This window comes from Scyliorhinus canicula, chromosome 2 (assembly GCF_902713615.1).
Source record: "Scyliorhinus canicula chromosome 2, sScyCan1.1, whole genome shotgun sequence".
Lineage (NCBI taxonomy): Eukaryota > Metazoa > Chordata > Chondrichthyes > Carcharhiniformes > Scyliorhinidae > Scyliorhinus > Scyliorhinus canicula.
This window is the reverse complement of record NC_052147.1, coordinates 151,619,185-151,644,071: the sequence shown is the minus strand read 5'-3', so window position 1 is coordinate 151,644,071 and position 24,887 is coordinate 151,619,185. Positions and strand designations below refer to the sequence as shown.

The following is a 24,887-nucleotide window of genomic DNA, read 5'->3' as shown; positions in this document are numbered from 1 at the left end:
GGGGCACTTTTATTGAGGACTATTGTGGAGGAGGAGGTGTTGTTCATTCTTACTGACTGTGGTCTGTTTGTCAGAAAATCGAGGATCCAGTTGCAGAGGGAGGAGCCAAGTCCTGGGTTTTGGAGCTTTGATATGAGCTTGGCTGGGATTATGGTGTTCAAGGTGGAGCTGTAATCAATAAATAGGAGTCTGATGTCGGAGTCCTTGTTGTCGAGATGCTCTAGGGATGAATGTACGACCAGGGAGATGGCGTCTGCTGTGGACCGGTTGTGGCAGTTTGCGAATTGCAGTGGATCAAGGCGTTCCGGGAGTATGGAAGTGATGCGCTTCATGATCAACCTCTCGAAACACTTCATTACGACTGAAGTCAGGGCCACTGGACGGTAGTCATTGAGGCACGTTGCCTGGTTCTTCTTTGGTACCGGTATGATGGTGGTCTTCTTGAAGCAGGTGGGGAACTCGGAGTGGAGTAGGGATAGGTTAAAGATGCCCGCGAGCACATCTGCCAGCTGGTATGCGCAGGCTCTGAGTGCTCGACCAGGGATCCCGTCTGGGCCAGTAGCCTTCCAAGGATTCACTTTCAGGAAGGCCGATCTGACTTCGGAAGCTGTGATGATGGGTATGGGTGAATTATGGGCTGCTGGGGCACTCGACAGCGGATTGTTGGTTATCTGCTCGAACCGAGCATAGAATGCATTGAGTTCTTTGGGGAGGGGTGCGCTGCTGCGAGAGATACTGCTTAGCTTCGCTTTGTAACCCGTGATGTTGTTTAGTCCTTGCCACAGCCGCCGAGAGTCTGTCTGTGACTCTAGCTTAGTTTGATATTCTCTCTTGGCATCTCGGATGGCTTTGCGGAGGTCGTACCTGGATTTCTTGTATAGGTCAGGACCGCCTGACTTGAACGCCTCAGATCTGTCCTTCAGTAGGGAGTCAATCTCGCGATTGAGCCATGGTTTCCGGTTGGGGAACGTGCGTACCGCTTTCTTTGGCACGCAGTCGTCCACACATTTGCTGATGAAGTCTGTGACGGTGGTGGCATACTCATTTAAGTTGGTCGCTGAGTTCTTAACTATGGAGATGGACTATGAGGAGAGATCAGGGAGGTGGGATTGCTCTGTACTAATGACTTGAATGGACCTAATTGCCTCCTCCTGTTCTTTGGTGATTCTAATTGATGCATGAACAGTATTTGATCCTTTGAAAATTTCCAATCCAAATCTAACAAGGCAATAAAGGAACTATGGGGTATCAAATCCAAACCACTAGTGAGAGGTCTTTGCAATGAGATCTACAATACCCTGAGATCTTTGCACTCCTTCAATTCTGGTCCTCTCTGCACCCCCCAATTTTAATCACACCATCGCTGGCAGCCATGTCTTTGTTAGTCTGTGTCCCAACCTCTGGAATTCCTTCCCTGAGCTACTCCACACGCTGCTTAAAACAATATCTGTTTGGACAAACTACCAGCATCTGTCTGAATATCTCCTTATGTGGCCTCAGTGTCAAATTTGGTCTGATAACCCTTCTATGGGGCATTTTATTTTATTTTAAATTTAGAGTACCCCATTCATTTTTTCCAAATTAAGGGCAATTTAGTGTGGCCAATCCACCTACCCTGCACATCTTTGGGTTGTGGGGGCGAAACCCATGCAAACATGGGGAGAATGTGCAAACTCCATATGGACAGTGACCCAGAGCCGGGATCGAACCTGGGACCTCGGTGCCGCGAGGCAGCAGGGCTAACGCACCGTGCCACCGTGCTGCCCTCTATGGGGCATTTTATGATAGAAGGGTTAGAGCCGAACAGTCAACACGTTGTCCTCATTCACTCCATAATTCTAACATTGTGGAATGGGGGTAATGACATTTGGTTTAGTCACATTTTAAGTTTGAGTCACGTCTCTGAACACAGCAACTTCACATTCTTACACTCCAATGGATGACACGGTAGCACAGTGGTTAGCACTGTTGCTTCCCAGTGCCAGGGTCCTAGGTTTGATTCCTGACTTGGGTCACTGTCTGTGCGGAGTCTGCACGTTCTCCCCGTGTCTGCGTGGGTTTCCTCCGGGTGCTCCGGTTTCCTCCCACAAGTCCCAAAAGACTGAATTTGCGCCGGAATGTGGCGACGAGGGGCTTTTCACAGTAACTTCATTGCAGTGTTAATGTAAGCCTACTTGTGACAACAATAAACAGTATTATTATTATTACACAGAGAATTTTGCATACTACTGATTCTCAACCGCGTGCTCTCTGAGTGGGGGTCTCAACCATCACCACAACCTTGTAAAATTATTCAATATGATTGCACACTTTGACTGCCAGCTTCAGTCAGCTACCTGTCTCAGCCTAGCACCGACTGAAAACTGCAATGTCGTACAACCTTGGGTCGTTCAGTCCATCATGCCTGTGCTGGCTCTTCAAATGAACTAACCAATTACTCTACTCCCCTTCTGAAGGGAGTGAACGACAAACCATAACAATTGGCTGCATGCAAACAGATTCTCCTCCTCTCACCTCTGGCTCTTTTCTCAAGTCTTTTAAAGTCTGCGCTGTCTGGGTTACCGACTCTACTGCCAGTGGAAAATGCCTTTCCTTAGTTAATTGAACAAAACCGTTCATAATTCGACACCTCTATCAAAACCCTCGTTGCTTCAAAGAGATCCAATCCCAACGTTTCCAGTCCTTCACCCCTGCTACCTGTCCAGATAAATCTCCTCCGCACCATCCCCCAGGCCATGACTTCCTTCCTAAATTGCAGTGCCCGGGATAGGCCACAATAGTCCAACTGGGGGTGACCAGTAATTTATGAAGTTTTAGTATCCCATGAACCGTCAAGACGAATACAAAACCTCATCGCAAAATTGATTCTGTCACAGAATTTAGTGAATTGGTTTCTTATCACACAGTCACTGACAATAAAATAACAATTTTTGTTGATCCAGTTGATTAGGTAACCCATTAGAATGGCTTATTAATGATTGAAAGTCGGCTGTAGAACATGGATGAACTGAACCAAGATAGAGCAACTAGATTATACATTCAATGCATAAATAGCAGCACGGAGGATGCGGAAAAAATGGTGTCAAACTGCCATCACTGTGGGGTTAGCATTACTGCCTCACAGCACCAGGGACCCAGTTCAATTCCGCCCTTGGATGACTTTCTGTGTGGAGTTTGTACGTTCTCTCCGTGGGCTTCCTTCAGGCGCTCCGGTTTCCTCCAACAGTCCAAAGGTGTGCAGGTTAGGTGGATTGGCCATGCTGAATTGCCCCTTAATGTCCAAAGGTATGCAGGATTTGTTGCAGGGATGGGGCGAGGGACTGGGCCGAGGAAGGGTGCAGACTCGATGGGTCAAATGGCCTCCTCCTGCACTGTAGGGATTCTGTGATCACTTGGCGGACGCAGACCGTCCTGACATAACTTCCTTCATCCATTGGAAGAAGCCAACTTTGTTGCTGTATTCGATGATGTACTCTGGGTAGATCTGGTGCTTCTCAAAAATGACAAAGATCGATGGGTTGGCGCCATTGTCGGTGCAGCTGTCATACAGGTTGGTGTATGTGGCATCTTTCGAAGGTGGCCTGCAGTAATCTGCCCTTCCTTTGAAAAACTGGCCAACCAGAACCCTGGCTAGAAACATCGACTTGGTGGCTGACATAGTTGAGAAATAGTTGTCTGCGTAGGAGGCATCTCTGGCAAAGTAGCTTCCTAATGAGGGAACAAAACATTTTTTTAAAGTTTATACATATTCGCAAAATAAAAACAATTAACAAACTGAAATGAGACTATACCTTCCTTCACCACCCACACATCTCACTAGCCCACAGCAGGGCACCTCATGCTGGAAGTCTCATCATTGGAATAGATTCAGATTCCCACCCAACACAATTTCTCAGTCTAGTTCCATTGTTGAAATAACCAGGTATTTAAAGGTCAATAGATCAGACTTTTAAAAAAGACTGATCATTGGAATTGCTATTCAGAAAGAAAATCCACTTATCAAGGGTTTGCCATGTCCTACAGTATCTGTAATGTGTTGAACACATCTCAAACAGGAGGGTTACACCCTGCATAAGGTGGCAGGCAGGCCCGAGCATATTCCTGGAGACTGCAGACTTGTGATATTCTGATGGGCACCTCACGATTTGCATGGCCCCTCACCACAATCGAGGACTCAGAAACTCTACCTTCAAATGTGAAAATGTTTCCCTCTCTTCCTACTTTTTCAGTTCTTCTCCCTCCCACCTTACAATGGTTTCTGAAAGATGAAGTGGACTGCGGTATTGTTCAGTGGTGAGCAACACTCTGTCACCATGGAGACCATCACAGCAGAGCCTCATTGTGTCCTCATCAGATCAAAGTACACAAACTTACAGAAATAAAATGCAAACACACACACACAGAAATAAAATGCACACACACAGAAATAAAACACACAAAAGCACACACGCAAAAGCACACACGCAAAAACACACATTCACACACATACATGTAGACACACATATACACAGAAATAAACTGCACAGGCAAACACGCACACAAACATATACATACACACAGTTACGCACACAGTCACACATACTACACACACCTACACACAGACACACATTCACATATAAACTCACACATACACAAACACACAATCACACTCAGACATGCACTCACACAGACGCACATGCACAAACACATATCTTCCACTTATCAGGACAAATGCATGAATGGCAAAGAAGAGCTTTCTTCCTGTAGCATAAATTGTTGTGATCGTTTTGAAATTTGGTATTCTTGTGTTTGTCCTGATGAGTGAGAGAGGAAAAGATTCAGCAACTCGTCTCTCTTTTCAGCAATATTCAAGCAAATCATTGAAGATGTCAGGACAAGTTAATGAAGCTGTTAAAAAAGAGAAAATTGGGTTCTTGGCTCTATAAACAGAGACACAGAGTACCTAAGGAAGATATGTTGAACGTTCATAAATGACTGCAGGGGCAGCAATGTGAGGGGGTGAACAGCTGCTGATAGGAGTTTCTGCAGTGCTAAATCGAGACAGGAGTACAAAAGCAAATAACACATGCTGAACCTTTCTAAATCACTAACTGGAGTATTCTGATAATTCTGGGCAACACAATTGAGGACGAATGTTAAATTCTCAGAGAGTGTCGGAACACAAGCGTTGTGCCCACATAAGTCTTCAGGCAGACCACAAGGACAACCATGCCGCATGTTTGCAAACCCCCCCACTCAGCTGTTGGTAGAATACCAGCAGTAGCAGGATGGAGCACTTAAGTGGCCGTGAATGGCCCAAGGGATGCGAAGGTCAACTTTGATTTTCACCACCCCTAATAATTGGGGGGAAATCGGAAAGGTGAGGGTTCCCCACCCTAAATGGTTATGTCCCATTCAACAGCTGCCCCCACCTCCCTGCCTGCTCCAGGGAGAAATGCATTAAATTCCGCCCCATGTTTTAGTTCGATCAGAACAGGGAAAAGTTCAAAATGTCCGGGGTTTCAGCAAGTCAACACTGGGGTGGGTGGGGGAAAAGATCTGTGACAGGGTGTAAGGCAGAAGAGATTAAATAATGAAAGTGTTCCAGGTGAAGGCCAAAGAGAATAGTAATGCGGTGGGGGGGGAGAGAAACAAAACCTAAAATGTGCCCAGAGGAGGTGTGAAGGCAGGGTAGCTGCTATCCAGAACACAAAGCAAAGTAAATAATAAAGAAGTGAGATAGGATACAAAATGAGGGCAGAGGTTATGATCCAGAATTGTTGAAGACAAAAGGCTGTCAAGTGCCCAGTCGTGAGCTGTTCCTCACGCTTGTGTTTAGCTTCAATGAAAAACTAAGAGGAAAGGCCAGGCCTGACAAGTGGTCACACTTGGGAAAAGAGCAAAGGTGTTCTGTAAGGCAGTCACACCCTTTCTGTGTTTGGTCTCTGCAGAGTAGAGGAGAGTGCATTGTGAGCAGTGAATACAGGAGACTAAATTGAAAGAAGTACATGTAAATCACTGTTTCACTTGAAAGGAATATTTGAGGACTTGCATAATGAGAAGGGAGGAGGTGATAGGATAGTTCAATGCATCCCCTGCACTTGCACAGAAAGGTGCTGTAGGGAAGGGAGGGGGTGTTGGGGGTGGCGGAGGATTATACCAGGGTGACACGGAGAGAACAATCCCGTCAGAATGCTGAAAAGGGAGGGAGGTGAAGATGCATTTGATGGTGGAATCATGCTGGAGATAGTGGGAAATAGTGGAGGGATGATCCATCAAGTATGGAGGCTGGTGGTGTGGAAGGGAGGGGAAGGGGTGAAAGGAGAATCCAGGAAATGTGATGGAGCTGGTGGAGAAACCTGCCAATGTGGTCGGGGGAAATCCTCGGTTGAGGAAAAGGTAAGAAAATTAGTATGGAAAGTTGCATCGCATGAATGATGGAGATGGAGAAACTGGGAGAATGGAACCCTTACAGGAAGTGAGATGTGAGGAAGCGTAGTTTATTTTCAAAAATAAATTTAGAGTACCCAGTGTGGTGATATGGTTGTGTTTTAATTCACTGACTGACCACTAGGTGTCTCACTAGGTATAGAAGTGAGTGTTAGATTCAGATGACCCCTCAGACTGGCTGGAGGGAACTAGAGAGAAAGATTGCTAGTGCATGATCTTACTATTATTCATCTGTTGTTTTGTATATAGTTTACCAACAGTTAATGTTAATAAATCATTTATAGCTTTAGCTACAAGTGTTCTTTTAATATAAATCAGGCCATCCAACATGAAAATTACACGCAATTACTTTTTTTTCCAAATAAGGGGCAATTTAGCAGGCCAATCCACCTCCGTGCACACCTTTTCAGTTTTGGGGGTGAGACCCATGCAGACACAGGGAGAATGAGAAAACATAGTCTCGAGCAGTCATTTTCAAACTCAAGGTCGCAACCTGTGGGTGGGTCACAGGCAGGTGTTGGGAGGGTTGCGGGCCATTGGTCGCGCTATTCCCAATTGCGGGAAGAAGTGTTCAATGGCCGCAACCGGCTTTTAAAAATGCTGGCCACGACCGGCATTCAGAATGCTGGCCCGCGTGTGCATGCCCCCTCAGCAGTGCGCAAGCCCAGAGCCCAGTGAAACAACTGGGACCTGGGATTCATGTCGCATTACATTCGTCCCCCACCATCTGGCCTGGGCTTGCAAAATCCTACCAACTATCCTGGCTTGAGACAATTCACACCTCTTTAACCTGTGATTATCCCACTCTCCAGTCGCTCCATTTGGACCTGTAAGGACTTAATTACCTGCAAATGCTCGCATTCAAAGTATCATCTTGTATCTTTGACTCTGTCTATATATATGTTTCTGGAACCCATCTCTTCATTCACCTGAGGAAGGAGCAATGCTCCAAAAGCTAGTGATTCAAAACAAACCTGTTGGACTTTAACCTGGTGTTGTAAGACTTCTTAATGTGCCCACCCCAGTCCAACGCCGGCATCTCCACATGATATGCAGGGAAGTACTGGAAAATGAAAGATTGAAACCCTCAAAACTTCAAAGGCATTTGAAGACTAAGCATAGGGAGTTTGAGGGCGAACCTCTTAATTTTTTTCAATGGACGCACTGAGAACATATATCATCACCTGAAGTCCTCAGCAGATGTGTAACACTGAATGACAAAGCAAGTCAGATTGTGAGGACCAAGCAGGCTCACCTGTCATGTTAAAGGGAAGTGAAAAGGTGGGTTGTGTAGGTCAGGTAGCATGAGTCGCGAAGTTTGGGTGGCATGGGTCATGAAAGTTGGTCGGCGTGGGTCGCGAAGGTGGGCCTGCATAGGTCGCGAAGGTCAGCTGGCGCGGTACCAAAGAATGACCAGTTGGTAAAAGTGGGCCTCAGGCAAAAAAGATTGAAAAACAAAAGACTAAATGAAAGTGGAAGAGGGGTAGAATTGGAAGCTCAGTCAATTAAATTTTCTAATTCTAGGCGAGAGCAGGAAGCAGCACAGATACTGTCGAGCATGCACCCGGAAAGGTGATGAGGGAGTGGCAACAACTTGTCTTCCACCCTCCTTCAACTGGTTAAACCTGTTCTTGCATTGAACAAGTTCCCTGACAACCTATCTCATTTCCTCCAAATAAAAGGTGTTGTCATGGTGCCCATCTAGATCCCCCAGCTCTGATGGCCTTTTTGTGGGCTATGTGGAACAAGGTCCAGGCTCCCATTTCCTTAGTCCCTGTAACATGAAAAATGTTGTCAGTTAATCTCTCCTGCCCCTCCAGCATATGAAATGAAAACTGAAATGAAATGAAATATCAGAGAGCTTTCCTTTCGTTCTTTCTTTCTTTCCCCCACCCCCCAACTTCACTCACTGAAAATCCACGACATTCAAACTTTTACAGTTCTGAGGAATGATCAGTCACCAACGTATTTATAGCATTTTCTGTTTGTCTTTCAGCCGCAGGATTTTGCTTTTGGGTGTATCTGTTTTGTCACTTTCTGATGTTGTTTGCATCTTTCAAGGGACCTGTCCTAACTTTTTATTTTGCAAGCTTTTTCTTTCTTTAAGTTTGCCTCTTTAGTTGTCGTTGGTTTTGTTTTAGCAAGTGGAGCTCTTGTCGCTAAAGCCAAATGAACTGGTTCTGCGTCACGTTAAATTATTTTTATAAATTTAGAGTACCCAATTCTTTTTTTCCAATCAAGGGGCAATTTAGAATGGCCAGTCCACCTACCCTGGACATCTTTTGGTTGTGGGGGTGAGACCCAAGCAAACATGGGGAGAATGTGCAAACTCCACACGGACAATGACCCGGGGCTGGAATCGAACCGGGTCCTCAGCGGCGTGAGGCAGCAGTGTGCCATCATGCCGCCCCATCACATTAAATTATTGATTGAACACTGATGTGTTGGGCAAGCTGGGTCTACTTGGACTGCGTTTGATGCAGTGTAGAGAGAGACAGGCTTCCAACACTTGGTGAGATGCAACACGATTTTATTGAACAACTAACTATAATACATGCTTAACTGTGGGTTGACGCTATGCTGACTTGACTGGAGACCTGAGGCTAACCTGACCAGACTATCTTACTACCACATGGTGAATGTTCTAGTTGCTGCTCACGAGCTGTGACTGTCTCAGAGGCTGGATCCCGAGAGAGCGGGAAAACTGGTGCCCTCTGGCTTTATAGTGGTCGTGTCCTGTCTGGTGATTGGCTGCTGTGTTCTGTGTGTTCACTGATCATCCTGTGTGTCAATCACTGCCTGTCTGCACACCATCATATACCTGGATGTATATTATGACAAACACCTCACACCGATCTCCTGTTTTACCCTTTAGATAGATAAACGGACAGTCTTGGGCTCATTCTAATGAAGTCAGACTTTAAATCTTTGTAGTTTTTCAACAGTTATCTTTAAAACATTACACTGAATATTGTGATCAATATTAGGTAAATATTCAAATAGGGTTAGGCTGCCAATTGAATCTGGCTTGTTAATCATTATTAAATCTAATAAGGCATGTCCCTTGTTGGCTCCAGGACATATTGGCCAGAACTTTCCAGAAAAAGATCCGGAGTTATTTCCGAGTCCTGACCTAGTTCGGCCGAGAGGTGACCGACATGAGGAATCATCTCAGGAGACGGCCAACTAAGAGGTGCTCGTTGTCCATTCAGGGACTGATGCCGGGTTCAGGAGGTGAACACTCAGAGCATCACTATCCAATCCCAAATGAAGTTGGGTAGTCCCCGTGGTGAGACCAACAGGAATGCTGCAGAGGGCCAGCAAGGTGGAGTGGCAGAGAGGAAATAAAAGTTTAGGATGGTACCAGATCAATATTAAAGGTGTCCTATAATCTAAAGATTAGTCGGTCCAAAGATTGAGAAAATTTTAGAAACCAGCAAAGGATGATGAGAAAAAAAATAAAGAGGGAAAAACGAGAGCAGTAGAGAAACTATATAAAAACATGTCCATCTACAAGATGCACTGCAGGAACTCGCCAAGGCTCCTTCTACAGAACCTTCCAAACCAACAACCTGTACCATCTAGAAGGACAAGGGCAGCAGATAGGTACATAAGAATTAGGAGAAGTAGACTTCCAGTGGCGACCATGGTGTGAGTGGTCGCACATTTGGTGATCCCGCTCCTGCTGGACTTTTCGGACCTTTCCCCCCCGATTTACGGTGGAACTGAGTGATGGTATATAGTACTGGTGAGGTGGAAGAAGAGAGTATCCCACCGGTTTATGGATTTGTGGACCAGAAGTGGTCGATAAATGAGGGACCATTCGTTGAAAGCTGGTTTGGAGCCTGCGGCACTGGGGAAGATGACGGAGGGTCAAGGTCTGGGTTTGCTGACTCAGTGGTCGATGGAACAACTTGTGACCTTTCTGCATGAGAAGTTTGCCCAGCAGAGGAAGGAGTACTTGGAGGACCTGGCCAGGTGGTAGATCCTATAAAGGCGGGGATTGATTGCATGGAATTGAGGTTAGAAGCCCAGGGCAAGGCGATCCAGAAGGTGCAGGAGGTGGTGGGCGAGCACGATGAGCAGCTCGCCGCGATGGTGGCGATGGGGCTGATGAGAGATCATCACAAGAGCTGCAGGACAAAGTGGAGGATCTAGAGAACATATCGCGCAGAATTTAAGGAGGGCAGCGAGGGAATGGACGCCGATGCAGATGTGGCCCGAATGTTCGAGAAGCTGCTGAGTGAAGGAGCAGTTGCTCAGCCCTGGTAAGTGAACAGGGCGCATAGGGCTTTTATGAGGAAGCCGCAGAGAAACAAGCCGCCGAGGGCGATGGTGATGTGAATGCATCGGTTCCTGGATAAGGAATGGATTTTGAGGTGGGCCAGGCAGACCAGGCGCTTCACATGGGAAGGCAGCGAGTTGGGTGTCTATCAGGACCTGGGTGCGGAGCTGGCCAAAAGGAGGGCGGGCTTCAATAAAGCGAAGTCGGCCCTCTTTAAGAAGTGGGTGAACATAGAACATAGAACATACAGTGCAGAAGGAGGTCATTCGGCCCATCGAGTCTGCACCAACCTACTTAAGCCCTCACTTCCACCCTATCCCCGTAACCCAATTACCCCTCCTAACCTTTTGGACACTAAGGACAATTTATCATGGTCAATCCACCTAACCTGCACATCTTTGGACTGTGGGAGGAAACCGGAGCACCCGGAGGAAACCCACACAGACACTGGGAGATCATGCAGACTCTGCACAGACAGTGACCCAGCGGGGAATCGAACCTGGTATCCTGGCGCTGTGAAGCCACAGTGCTAATCACTTGTGCTACCGTGCTGCTCCACAAAGTTTGGCATGTTGTACCCAGCGCATCTGTGGGTCACGTATGAGGAACAGGAACTGTATTTCGGATAGCCAGAGGAGGCGATGAACTTTATCAGGGACAGGGGACTGGTAGGAGAAGGAGGTATTGGACTTTGGAGCGGGTGTTTATGTTTTGAAAATTTTGTTAAACTTCTTTTCTTCTGGTTTGTATGAACCACTTTTGTACTATGTTTGGGGCCGTTGCTCAGTTTTGTCAGTGGGTTTGTTTTGTTCTCAATGGTGGATGGTGGGTTGCTTTTTCTTTTTGTGTTTGTTGGGGATTGTAATGTTTGTATAGGGAAGTTGGTTAAGCGGGGGGAGAGGAATTAGTGGGGGGTAGGATTGGCGAATGGCGATAGAGTGGGGGTTGATGATGGTGGGCACCTGAGGGCAGGCCCGAGGAGGAGCGGTTCGTGGGTCAGGGAGTGGCCTAGGAAGGGCTATGGTTGATCGGCGGGGAGGGCCCGGGGGGGGGGGGGGGGGGGGGGGGGGGAGAGACACACTCCTCAAGCCTGCTGGTAGTGGCGGCTTCGATGGTATGGTGACAGTGGTGGAAGTACATTGGAGTGGAGGGAGCGTCGGTGTGGGCTCCAATTTGTGGTAAGCACTGGTTTGTGCTGGGTTTCGGAGGTGGCAGCGAGCTGGGATTGAGCGGTTAGGGGACTGTTCATTGACAGCAGCTTTCCGCGCTTGGAGGACTTGGAGAAGTTTGAGCTGCCGATGGGAATGGGTTCCGGTATCTGCAGGTGAGAGATTTTGCACGGAGGCAGATTTCAACCTATCCACTTCTACCGCCTCAGGGGATACAGGACAAGGTAGTTTTGAAAACGAGAGTGGAGGAGGGGAAGGTCTCGGAAATTTATAAAGCACTCATGGAGTGGGAGGGACCCCAGATGGGGGAGGTAAAGTGTAAATGAGAAGATAAGTTGGGCAATGAACTAGAGGCGGGTCTGTGGGAGGATGCCCTGAGTAGAGTCAACGCGTCCGCGCCGTGTGCCAGGCTCAGCCTGATACAATTCAAGGTGGTCCTCAGGTGGTATGACTGTGACCCCAATGAGCAGGTTCTTTGAAGGGATGGAGGATAGGTTTGGGCGGTGTGCGCAAACCATGTCCACATGTTCTGCGCACGTCCAAAGCTTTGGGGTTTTTGGCAAGGATTTGCTAATGTCATGTCCAGGGTGCTAAAGACAAGGGTGAAACCGAGTCCAGAGGTGGCGATTTTGGAGTGTCCGAAGACCCGGGAGACCAGGCGGCGAGAGAATCTGACGTTTTGGCCTTTGCCGCCTTGGTGGCCCGGAGACGTTTATCGATTTATTTGGAGAAAACTAAGCTGTCAGCCAGTATGATTGGGGGGGGGGGGGGGGGGGGGGGGGGGGAGAGGAAGGGAGGGAGGAGGGTAGAGGGAGATAGTTGAGGCGGGATCAGTGAGTGGAGGAGGGGGAATGGGAACTGTGTGTGTAAGCCATGTTGGCTGGGTATGGTTGTTGGTTGAGGGGGGGGGGGGGGGGTGCTATTTACTGTCTTATGTATGCTTTTTGAAATTATTGTTAAAAAATTACAAACGCCTAAATAAAACGTTTTTAAAAAAGAATTAGGATAAGTCGGTACCTTCATTCAATCAGATCATGGCTGATCTCTTCATGGTCTCAAATCCACCTCCCTGCCTGTTCCCCATATCCCTTTAACCAGTTTTTAAATCTGAAATATATCTATCTCCTTCTTGAAACCATTTAATGAGTCAGATTCCACCGCACTATGGAGCAGTGAGTTCCACAAATTCACCACCCTCTGCGAGAAGTCGTTTCTCCTCATCTCAGTTTTAAACCTACCCCCTCTCACCCTATATCCGTGACCTCTCGTTCTAGATTGCCCAACAAGGGGAACATTTGGTCTACGTTTACTTTATCAATCCCTTTTAGTATTTCATACACTTCGATCAGATCCCCCCACATTCTTCTAAACTCCAGTGAGTATAAACCCAAACTATTCAATCTCTCCTCGTACGTCAACCCTTTCATCCCCGGAATCAATCTGGTGAACTTCCTCTAAGCTGCCTCCAAAGCCACTACATCCTTCCTCACATAAGGAAACCAATACAGGACACAATACTTACGTGACTGCTTGGAGACAGTGGACTGGTCCATATTTAAGAACTCAGCGACTAACTTAAATGAGTATGTCACCACCGTCACAGACTTCATCAGCAAATGTGTGGACGACTGCGTGCCAAAGAAAGCAGTACGTACATTCCCCAACCGGAAACCATGGCTCAACCGCGAGATTGACTCCCTACTGAAGGACAGATCTGAGGCGTTCAAGGCAGACGACCCTGTCCTATACAAGAAATCCAGGTACGACCTCCGCAAAGCCATCCGAGATGCCAAGAGAGAATATCAAACTAAGCTAGAGTCACAGACAGACTCTCGGCGGTTGTGGCAAGGACTAAGCAACATAACGGGCTACAAAGCGAAGCCGAGCAGTATCTCTGGCAGCAGTGCACCCCTCCCCGATGAACTTAATGCATTCTATGCTCGGTTTGAGCAGGTAACCAACAACCCGCTATCGAGTGCCCCAGCAACCCATAATTCACCCATACCCACCATCACAGTTTCCGAAGTCAGATCGGCCTTCCTGAAAGTGAACCCACGGAAGGCGATGGGCCCGGACGGGATCCCTGGTCGTGCACTCAGAACCTGCGCGGACCAGCTGGCAGAGGTTTTCACAGACATCTTTAACCTATCCCTACTCCACTCCGAGGTCCCCACCTGCTTCAAGAAGACCACCATCATACCGGTACCAAAGAAGAACCAGGCAACGTGCCTTAATGACTACCGCCCGGTGGCCCTGACGTCAGTTGTAATGAAGTGCTTTGAGAGGCTGATCATGAAGCGCATCACCTCCATACTCCCGGAACGCCTTGACCCACTGCAATTCGCATACCGTCGCAACCGGTCCACATCAGACGCCATTTCCCTGGTCCTACACTCATCCCTAGAGCATCTCAAAAACAAGGACTCCTACATCAGACTCTTATTTATTGACTACAGTTCCGCCTTCAGCACCATAATCCCAGCCAAGGTCATATCAAAGCTCCAAAACCTAGGACTTGGCTCTCCACTCTGCAATTGGATCCTTGACTTTCTGACCAACAGACCACAGTCAGTAAGAATGAACACCAACACCTCCTCCACAATAGTCCTCAACACCGGTGCCCCGCAAGGCTGCGTACTTAGCCCCCTACTCTACTCCCTGTACACACACGACTGCATGGCAAAACTTGGTTCCAACTCCATCTCCAAGTTTGCTGACGATACGACCATAGTGGGCCGGATCTCGAACAACGACGAGTCTGAATACAGGAGGGAGATAGAGAACTTAGTGGAGTGGTGCAATGACAACAATCTCTCCCTTAATGCCAGCAAAACTAAAGAGCTGGTCATCGACTTCAGGAAGCATAGTACTGTACACACCCCTGTCAGCACCAACGGAGCCGAGGTAGAGATGGTGAGCAGTTTCAAATTCCTAGGGGTGCACATCACCAAAAATCTATCCTGGTCCACTCACCAAGAAAGCACAACAGCGCCTTTACTTCCTCAGGAAATTAAGGAAATTTGGCATGTCCACATTAACCCTTACCAACTTTTACAGATGCACTATAGAGAGCATCCTCTCGGGCTGCATCACAGCCTGGTATGGCAACTGCTCGGCCCAGGACCGCAAGGAACTTCAGAGAGTCGTGAATACCGCCCAGTCCATCACACGAACCTGCCTCCCATCCATTGATTCCATCTACACCTCCCGCTGCCGGGGGAAAGCAGGCAGCATAATCAAGGATCCCTCCCACCCGGCTTACTCACTTTTCCAACTTCTTCCATCGGGCAGGAGATTCAGAAGTCTGAGAACACGGACGAACAGACTCAAAAACAGCTTCTTCCCCACTGTCACCAGACTCCTAAATGACCCTTTTATGGACTGTCCTCATTAACACTACACCCTGTCTGCTTCATCCGATGCCAATGCTTATGTAGTAACATTGTATATCTTGTGTTGCCCTATTATATATTCTCATGTATTTTCTTGAATTCTGTTCATGTACTGAATGATCTGTTGAGCTGCTTGCAGAAAAATACTTTTCACTGTACCTCGGTACACGTGACAATAAACAAATCCAATCCAATCCAATCCAATACTCCAGATGTGGTCTCACCAACACCTATACAATTGCAACAACACTTCTCTACTTTTATACTCCAGTCCTTTTGCAATAAACGCTAACATTCCATTTGCCTTTTTATTACATGCTGTACCTACATATTGACTTTCTGCAATTCATGAACAAAGACTCCCAGATCCCTTTGTCCAGACACATTTTGAATCTGCTTTCCATTTAGATAATAATTTGCCTTTCTATTTTTTTGGCCAATATAGCTAACGTCACAGTTACCTACATTAAACTCCATCTGCCAAATTTGGCCATTTCTCCCAGCCTATCTATATCCGTTAGATACATGGGAACACCATCACTTGGAAGTTCCCTTCCAAGCAGCATACCATGCTGACTTGGAAATATATATCACTGTTCCTTCACTGTTGCTGTGTCAAAATCCCGAATGCCCTCGCTAACAGCACTGTGGGTGTACCTAAAGCAGCCATCTGTCATTGCCCTCTGTCCTCTACAGCTAAAGCAATTTTCAATCCACCCTATCAAGTTACTCAGTATCTCATGTGCATTTGCCTCCCATGTGGACCTTGAGTGGGATTCTCTGATTCCTGAGGCTAAGTGTTGACGCCGTCGTAAACGCCGATGCATTTTCCAATGGCATCAACATGGCCTCATGATCAGCAATTTTGGCCCCTTCAGGGGGCCAGCATGGCACTGGAGCGACCCACGCCGCTCCAGCTGCCAATCCTGGCATCAGATGGGCGCTGTGGGGTCCGCCCATGCACAGTGGCACCGGCCCCAACGCGCGCATGCGCACTGGGACCGGTGCGATTTCCGCGCATGTGCGGTGTCTCCCTTCTTCGCGCAGGCCCCGACGCAACATGGCGTAGGGCTACAGGGCTGGGGTGGAACAATGGAGGCCCCCAGCCCTAGAGGCCGGCCCGCCGATTGATGGGCCCCGATCGCGGGCCAGGCCACAGCGGAGCCCCCCTCCGCCCCAGGGTCAGACCCCCCTCACAGGTCGCCCACAGACCCTTCCACGCCGAGGTCCCGCCGGGTAAGACCAGGTTAGAACGCTGCCGGCGGGACTCGGGGTTTTTGGTACGGCCGCTCGGCCCATCCCAGGCGGAGAATCGTCGGGGGGGGGGGGGGGGGGGGGGGTAGAGCGGTCCCGAGCTGGCGCTGCGCTGGTGCCAATGGCGCCTATTCTCTGCTCTGCGAAGAATTGCGTCCCAGCGTCGGTGCAGCGTGGTTCAACTTGCGCCGGTCGCGGCGATTCTCCGGGCCGGCCCCGGGGTGAGAGACCCCGCCCCTTGTCAAAGGCTTTTCTGAAATCCATGTAAACTACAACAACTGCACTACCCTCATCTACATACCTGGTCACATGCTCAAAACATTCAATCAAATTTGTTAGACCTCCCTCTGACAAAGCCTTGCTGACTATTGCTGAACAAATCTTGCCTCTCCAAGTGGAGATAGATTTCCTCCTTCAGAATTTTCTCTAATAGTTTCCCTACTAGTGACTATATTATTGACTTGGATGAAGAGACTGACTGTATTGTAGCCAAATCTGCCGATTATACGAAGAAGGTTTTGAGGGGGACACAAAGAGTCAGCAAAGGGATAAGTGTGTGGTTCAAAGTTTGGCAGATGGAGCATAATGTGGATAAATGTGAGGCTGCCCGTTTTGGCAGGAAGAATAGAAAAGCAGAATATTATTTAAATGGAGAGAGATATCAGAATGCTGCAGTGCAGAGGGATCTGGGTGTCCTGGTACTCAAGTCACAAAAGGTCACATGAAGGCACAGCAAATAATTAGGAATATTGGCCTTTATTGCAAGGGGGATGGAACATAAAAGTAGGGAAATGTTGCTTCATTAGTAAGAATATACTTGGGATACTGAGTATAATTCTGGTCTCCTTAATTTAGGAGGGATATACTTGTATTGGAAGCAGTTCAGCGAAGGTTCACCTGGCTGATTCTTGGGATGAAGGGAGCGTCTTATGAGGAACGGTTATGCAGGTTGGGCCTGTACAAATTGGAATTTAGAAGAATGAGAGGTGATCTTATTGAATCTTATGCCATCTGAGGGGGCTTAGATGAGGTGGATACCGAGTATCCTCTTCTGAGAGAATCTGGAACTAGTGGACATGGTTTAAAAATAAGGGCACGCCCATTTATGATGGCGATGAGGAGGAATTTCTTCTCTCAGAGGGTTGTTAGTGTTTGGAATACACTTTCCCAGAGTGTAGTGGAGGTTGCAGGGACATTGGATATATTCAAGGCTGAGTAAGACAGCTTGTTCCTTGACAAGGGAGTCGTGGATTGTGTGGAGTTGAGGGTAGGAGGTAGACAGGAGAGTGGAGTTAAGACCATGGTCAGATCAGCCATTGATCTTATTGAATAGCAGAGCAAGCTTGATGGGCCCAATAGCCTACCCCTGCTTCTATGTCTCATGATCGTATGAGCTGCAGCTGTCATTACTGTCCGTGAATTGAAGTAAAAGTTGTATGTGGCCTTCAGAGACATCTAATTGAGATGAACTTAGATCCATTAGCCCAGCTTTGTAAAAATGGCTTGAATACAAGTTCTCAGGATGGTTGTTTCAACTGCAGATGTAAGCAAGGTATACCCTGTTACCTTTCCCGAATCCTTCTCCATGCATCCCACAGGTTCTCCAGTCGAAGTTCTCCACACAGACGGTCGCAATGGGTGAGGAATCCCAACCATAGAAAAGTTGCCTCTCGTCCACCTCCTTACCGCCATTTTTCCTCTTCATCTGTTCTTTCTGCCTGTCTCACAAATACAAACACACCACTATGACCAAACTGCCTGGAGAAAAGATTTGTTTCCTGTGTGATCCACGACAGACAAACGTCTTCTGTCGCCGACCTCCAAAACCTTACAAAGCTTGGCGAGGCGGTGTCGATACAGGGAAAGTGGTTCTCTGGTCTGACAGCTCAGAAGAAAGGGGTGCAATCCTACAAGTAGAACAAGGCCTGCTTAGGAGTGAACTTAGTGCTTCATCACACAATGGATAGTGAGGCTAAGGGGGGATTGCAACATAAAATCCCCAAAATTAGACTGATAAAGGTTTGGTCCGAGCCGTTAACTCTGTTTCTCTCTCTCCACAGGTGATGCCAGACCTGCTGAGATTTTCTGTTTGATAGTTTTGTTGGTTTGAAGTGGGTATAAAGACATATTGGGCTGACTTCCATGGTCCCTCCTCGCTGGTGGGTTTGCAGGCAGGGATTGGGGCCCATAATATTCTCCGGATGGCCTTTCCATCTCCCTCCAGTTCACCCCAACATTCTGCAATTTTATGATGGAACGGGTGAGGCCTACACTAGCCCATCTGTCCTTACCCTAATTTAGGCCCTTAATTGGGCAATTGATGACCATTTAAGGGCATTTTACCACAGCCTCAATCTTGAGGCTAGTGGGAGGAGTTCAGGGGAAGAGGGGGAAGCCCCAGCAAATCACTCTGCTTGAGCCTTGGATGGGTTTGGAAGGGTTGGCGTTATCGCCCCCAAAAGTCTCCTTTTCTAACTGGGCGTTTGCTCCCTCCCCTTCAGGTTTGTCTTCCGCGATTACTCACCCCCTACCACCCCAGCCTCTCCAAGAAGAACCTCAGATCCCTCTTCCCACCCACTTCATGCCTCAATTCCTCTGCCCGTCCTAAGACCACCCACACTTCCCTGGTCTTGGACTCCATGGGCTGGATTCTCCGCCCCGCCACATTTCTGCCCCGACCCGCCGGCGGGATTCTCCATTACGCCGGCCGGTCAACGGGGTTTCCCATTGTGGGGCAGCCCCATTCCGTCAGGAAACCCCTGAGCACCGGCAAAACGGAGAATCACGCCGACGGAGAATTCAGGCCCAAATATGGGACCTGGGGCCTGCTTATCGTCCCCATCCTGGCCACTTCTACTCCTGGTGAGACTCCAGAGTTGCTGACCAATCAGATTGGCCAACAGCAGCTCTCTGAGGCAGGACTTCATCCTTAGTGAGGGGCAGATGGTCCGACTCCAGACAATCAACACTCCTCGGACTGTTCAGTGAGCGGGGCAGCCAATATTAGTGGGGATGTGTTCACCACTGACTCTTTGGGTGAGGGTTGAGAAATCCAAAAACTACTGCCCATCGAACCAGGATGGGTAAATAATTAAAATTCACACCAGCCATGATCAGATAGGATGGAGGAAAAGGCTCAAGGGGCTGAATGGCCTCCTTCAGTTACTATGTTCCGATAGGGATGGAAAAGAAAATAACAAGAATGTTTCTAACCATCTGCTCCATTTTGTTCTCCCTATGGGTTAACTCCTATCACCACTGCAAATCTCAGTGCCCGAAAGGTTGGGCAATCAGCCAGCGTACATCAGCACAGCTTCCTCAGTTATAATGAGGTTTGTTCAACCCTATTCACCAGGACGATCCCTGCAGTCTGGAGGGTGGACCGGTTTTAATTTGTGTTTACTCTGAATCCAGCCAATGCTGCTCTGACAGCTGTGATACAGTGGGCCTCACTCTCGCCCCTGAATTCACTGCCCTGAGCATTAGGTCAATCGAGGCTGGCCCTCCGGTGCAGTACTGAGCAAATGCTGCATTGTCGGAGGCACTGCCTTTCAGATGCCGGTTTGAGCAAGATCCCGTCTGCCCCCTCTGAGGGACAGAATAGATCCTACAAGAACAATAGAGGAGATATCCCCAGTTTCCAAACCAGCCAACCATCATCAAAATAAATTCTCTGTGGGAAGGAGGGTGTCATTATTGATCTTGCTGTGCATAAATTGGTTATCTCATTTCCTACATTAAAAACAATGACTACCTTTAAAACAAGAACTTGATTGGCTGTATAGCTTTTTGGGTATTCCTGGAGTATTGTGCATAGTGTTGGTCTCCTTATTTACAGAAGGATGTAAACTTGTAGGCAGGATTAAGGAAGAATGTATTTAAGGAAGGATGGGCAGCATGGTAGCATAAGTGGCTAGCACTGTGGCTTCACAGCTCCAGGGTCCCAGGTTCGATTCCCCGTTGGGTCACTGTCTGTGAGGAGTCTGCACATTCTCCCCGTGTCTGCATGGGTTCCCCCCGGGTGCTCCGGTTTCCTCCCACAGTCCAAAGATGTGCAGGTTAGGTGGATTGGCCATGCTCAATTGCCCTTAGTGTCCAAAACGGTTAGGAGGGGTTATTGGGTTACGGGGATAGGGTGGAAGTGAGGGCTTAAGTGGGTTGGTGCAGACTCGATGGGCCAAATGACCTCCTTCTGCACTGTATGTTCAATGTTCTATGTAAATGCATTAGAAACAGTTCAGCCAAGGTTTACCAGACTAATACTTGGAAAGGGTGAGTTATTTTACAAGGAAAGGTTGGAGAGAAAAGGTTTATATTCACTGGAGTTTCGAAGAGTAAGAGACAACGTAATCGAAACTTTTCAGATCCTGAGGGATATTGACAGGGTGGATGTGGAGAGAATGCATCCATGACATAAAGGGGGCCAGCAGGGTGCAGGATTGCTTCACGCAGCTCCAGCTGCTGATACGCGGCCCTGCACATCCAGGCCCAAGTCCGCGCATGCATGCGGCAGCCGCTCCCGCTCCAGCCCCATGCGACAAGGCGGACCCACACAGTGGCCCGCCGTGGAAGGTAGGCCCCCCCAAATCGCACTCCCCACCAGGACAGCCACTGCAGCCGTGACGCCGCGCTCCCGCTGGGTGGAAGCATATGTGAACAACGCCGGCGGGATCTCGGCTGGTCGACTGCAGAGAATCACCGCAGGGCCTCTTTCAACGGCCCCCGACCGGCGTCACGTCGACCACGTGTGACTGGCGTCGATTCTCCAGTCCGCGGAGCTTTGCGTCCCGGCATCGGACCCAATCGCGGTCTGGTGCCCCGTTCTCCGCCCCACGCCAAGCGCGAGTTCGGCACAGCCCCTCGGAGAATCCCGGCCACTATCTTTGAAAACTGTATACATTTGTGAAGCTAAACAAGTATTGTATCATAATCAAACTTTTCCTGTTTAATAATTATTTTTTCTTGTTGTTAAAGCTAATTAATAGTACGTGACCCTGTTTCTCCATGGGCAGCACGGTAGCATGGTGGTTAGCATAAATGCTTCACAGCTCCAGGGTCCCAGGTTCGATTCCCGGCTGGGTCACTGTCTGTGCAGAGTCTGCACGTTCTCCCCGTGTGTGCGTGGGTTTCCTCCGGGTGCACCGGTTTCCTCCCACAGTCCAAAGATGTGCGGGTTAGGTGGATTGGCCATGCTAAATTGCCCGTAGTGTCCTAAAAAGGTTAAGGGGAGGGTTGTTGGGTTACGGGTATAGGGTGGATATGTGGGTTTGAGTAGGGTGATCATTGCTCGGCACAACATCGAGGGCCGAAGGGCCTGTTCTGTGCTGTACTTTTCTATTCTAATAAAAAAGCAAAAAAAAGGGTCGGAGAATCCCCATGGGATGGCGTGAATCCCACCCCGCCGCCCCGACACCGGCTGCCGTATTCCCCGGCGCGTTTTCAGGCGGGGTTCACGCCATGCCAGATGGGGGCCGTTGGCAGCGGCCCCCTGGAATTCTCCGGGCCCCAATGGGCCAAGCGGCCATCCGTCTTTGGCCAGTCCCGCCAGCGTGGGTTACGTATGGTGCCACACGACGGGACCTGGCAGGCAAGTCGGGGAGGGGCGCGGAGGGATGCAGCCCCAGGTGGCCTGGCCCGCGATCGGGACCCACTGATCTGTGGCCAGGCCTGTGCCGTTGGGGCATGCCTCCTTCCGCGCCGGCCCCTGTAGGGCTCCGCCATGGCCGGCGCAGAGAAGACAACCCCCTGCGCATGCGCCAAAATCCGCCGACCGCTCTGCGCATGCGCGAACCATGCCGGCGGTTCCGTGCATGCGCGAGATCACGCCGGCCCATCGGTGCATGCGCGAGCTCACATAGTCCCTTCGGCACCAACCCCCCCAGTGTCCACCTAGCCCCCAGAAATGCAGACAATTGTGTGGGGGCTGTTGACGCCGGAGTGGTTGGCATCGGTTCTCCCGCCGGCATGGGGACTTAGTTCCCAGAAGGGAGAATCCCATCTATAATCTTCTGAGCCAAGATTCCATTCTGAAATCTTCCTACCCAATAGTAACACCAACTGGGATCACAAACTGTGCATCATCAACTTCCAAAACGATGTTTTAATTTAATTAGATAGGTTTCCTTTCAAGTTTTGTCTTTGGTTACTGGTGCCCTTTAAGAGGCCTTTCAGACAAACTTGCAGGAGCTGGAGTGCATCAGCAGCCCCGAGATTGCTATTTTAAATAGATAAGTTTCTTTTGGCCTACCCCTTTAAGGCATCGTTCATTTGTTTATTGTTTACTCAAATGAGTATAAAGGAAATCTTCTGGGACTCTGCTGTTAGGTCTTTGGCAGAGATCTGTGATGCTGCATTATGTGAGTAAACCAATTATCAAGAAAAAGGATTTGTGTCTATTTTCATACTTCACTCTCCATTTGGAGGTCCATTTAACATACCTCGCTCAGTATCCAACTAAATAACTGCCTCCATCATTGTCTCTCTCTCTCTCTCCCTCTCTTGTAGCAGTTTTTCTTCAAGGAGGAAAGAAGTGAAGGATGTTGGGAAGGTGGCAAGGCAGAAAGAAAGAAAGTTATTGATCATTGACTTGGAGACAATGATGCCACTGTCTCGCTGGTTGGTCCCAGCACTAACCAACAATCTTTCAGGTTGGTTCAGCTCAGTGCTATGTCAGCTGGGGTGAGAGAAGCTAATTTACTGATAGATGTGCAAACCAATGTGTTTATTGTTATCAACATCTCAGAAACCTGGCTGAGGGGTGATGGCATTTTCCCCTTTAATGAGCCTTCGCTGCCTTTTCAACCATTTCCCCATAACGGTGATGCTGTGGCAATGATCACCAAATCACACCATGTCCTGACCAGCACTCCTCTGATACTTTCTCCTCCCTTGTTCCACTCCCCATCTCTCTTTCACCATCACTGTTCTCCCCACCCTCCCAAGTATGATAAGAATGTTCTCAGCCAGATACTTTCTCTGCTTTTCTTCCTCAGAATCAGCACCAAATGACTTGTGACTTCTGTGACTTCAATCTGCATCACAACTTGTCATGTTCTCTTTCCTCTGAGTTCACTGTCCGCTTGCACTCGTTAACTCTCTCCCTTTATGTAAACCCCCTCACCCCCACCATCCATATTCATAACCACTCCCCTTGACCTTGTCATCGACATCAAGTCTGCACCGACCTTCTAAAAGAGCACAGTACCTAGGCCAACTCCCCCACACTATCCCCATAACCCCACCCAACCTGCACACCTTTAGACACCAAGGGATAATTTAGCATGGACAATCCACCTAACCTGCACATCTTTGGAATGTGGGAGGGAACTGGAGCACCCGGAGAGAACTCACACAGACACAGGGAAAACGTGCAGACTCCGCACAGGCAGTCACCCAAGGCTGGAATTGAACCTGGGTCCCCGCACAGCAGTGCTAACCACTGCACCATCGTGCCACCCCTCTGATGTCCTAGTCCCCAATAAAGCCAATACACTCTCTTTGACCCTGAATGTTCCCTTGTACAACCCTCATCTCTGCTTCCTTAAATTCAGGAGACGAAGACATGAGAGGGTTTAGTGGACAATGGGTTTAGCCATTCACTGCCAGATCTGGCTTGACCACTTAAAACACTATCGGGTCTTGCTCACATCTGCTGAAACTATTCATTAGTCCTTATCATCCTGGCAATGCAAAGATATTCACCAGCTCCTTTTCTTCATAACAGGCAATCTTCTTAAACCCCTCTCCCCTGTCACCTCACACCAACAAGCACGAGGATCTCAATGGATTTCTTTGTTAGTGAGATGGACTTATTCCGATCAGCTGCCTGGCTGCGTCGCTCCTTCCACCAGTCCACTTGGCTAAATTTCCTATCATTCTCCCCTTTGGCCCCGCCCTGAACTCCCATCATTCTCTAATGTATTTCCTATCTCGCCTTATGCTCTCTGAGCTCATCTTGTCCATGAGACCCGCCTCCAGATCCTTTGATCCTATTCTTATCTAAGCTGCTGATCGCCAGCTTGCCCTCCTGGCCCCCATGTTAACCAAGATTGTAAACTCTTCTCTCTCCTCAGGTGTTGTCCCTTTCTCCTTTAAATCTGTCGTCATCACTCCTCTCCTCAAAATCATAACCCTTGACCTCACAGTCTTTGCAAACTAGCTTCCCATCTTCACCCTCCCTTTCTTCTCCAAAATTCCCTCCATAAAATACACGGAAGGAGGCCACTCAGCTCATTGGGTCTGCACTGACCCTCTGAAAGAGGATCCTACCCAGGCCCACTCCCCTGTAACCTCACCAAACCTTTGGACACTGAGGGAAACATTTATCATGGCCAATCCACCTAACCTGCACATCTTTGG

At 48.6% G+C, this 24,887-nt stretch overlaps 1 protein-coding gene across 2 annotated transcripts in view; it reads right to left on the bottom strand.

Moving 5' to 3' along the window:
• Positions 1–2,867: 2,867 nt before the first annotated feature.
• LOC119959651 (protein mono-ADP-ribosyltransferase PARP12-like) overlaps positions 2,868–24,887 on the bottom strand; it is a 79,105-nt gene continuing 57,085 nt past the window's right edge. For both annotated transcript variants that reach the window (XM_038787838.1, XM_038787841.1), the window contains 2 exons: positions 18,096–18,247; positions 2,868–3,708 (listed from right to left, as the gene is read on the bottom strand). In XM_038787838.1, the coding sequence (XP_038643766.1) occupies positions 3,389–3,708; positions 18,096–18,247 (472 nt within the window). In that variant the 3' untranslated portion in view covers positions 2,868–3,388. The remainder of the gene's footprint in view (positions 3,709–18,095; positions 18,248–24,887) is intronic.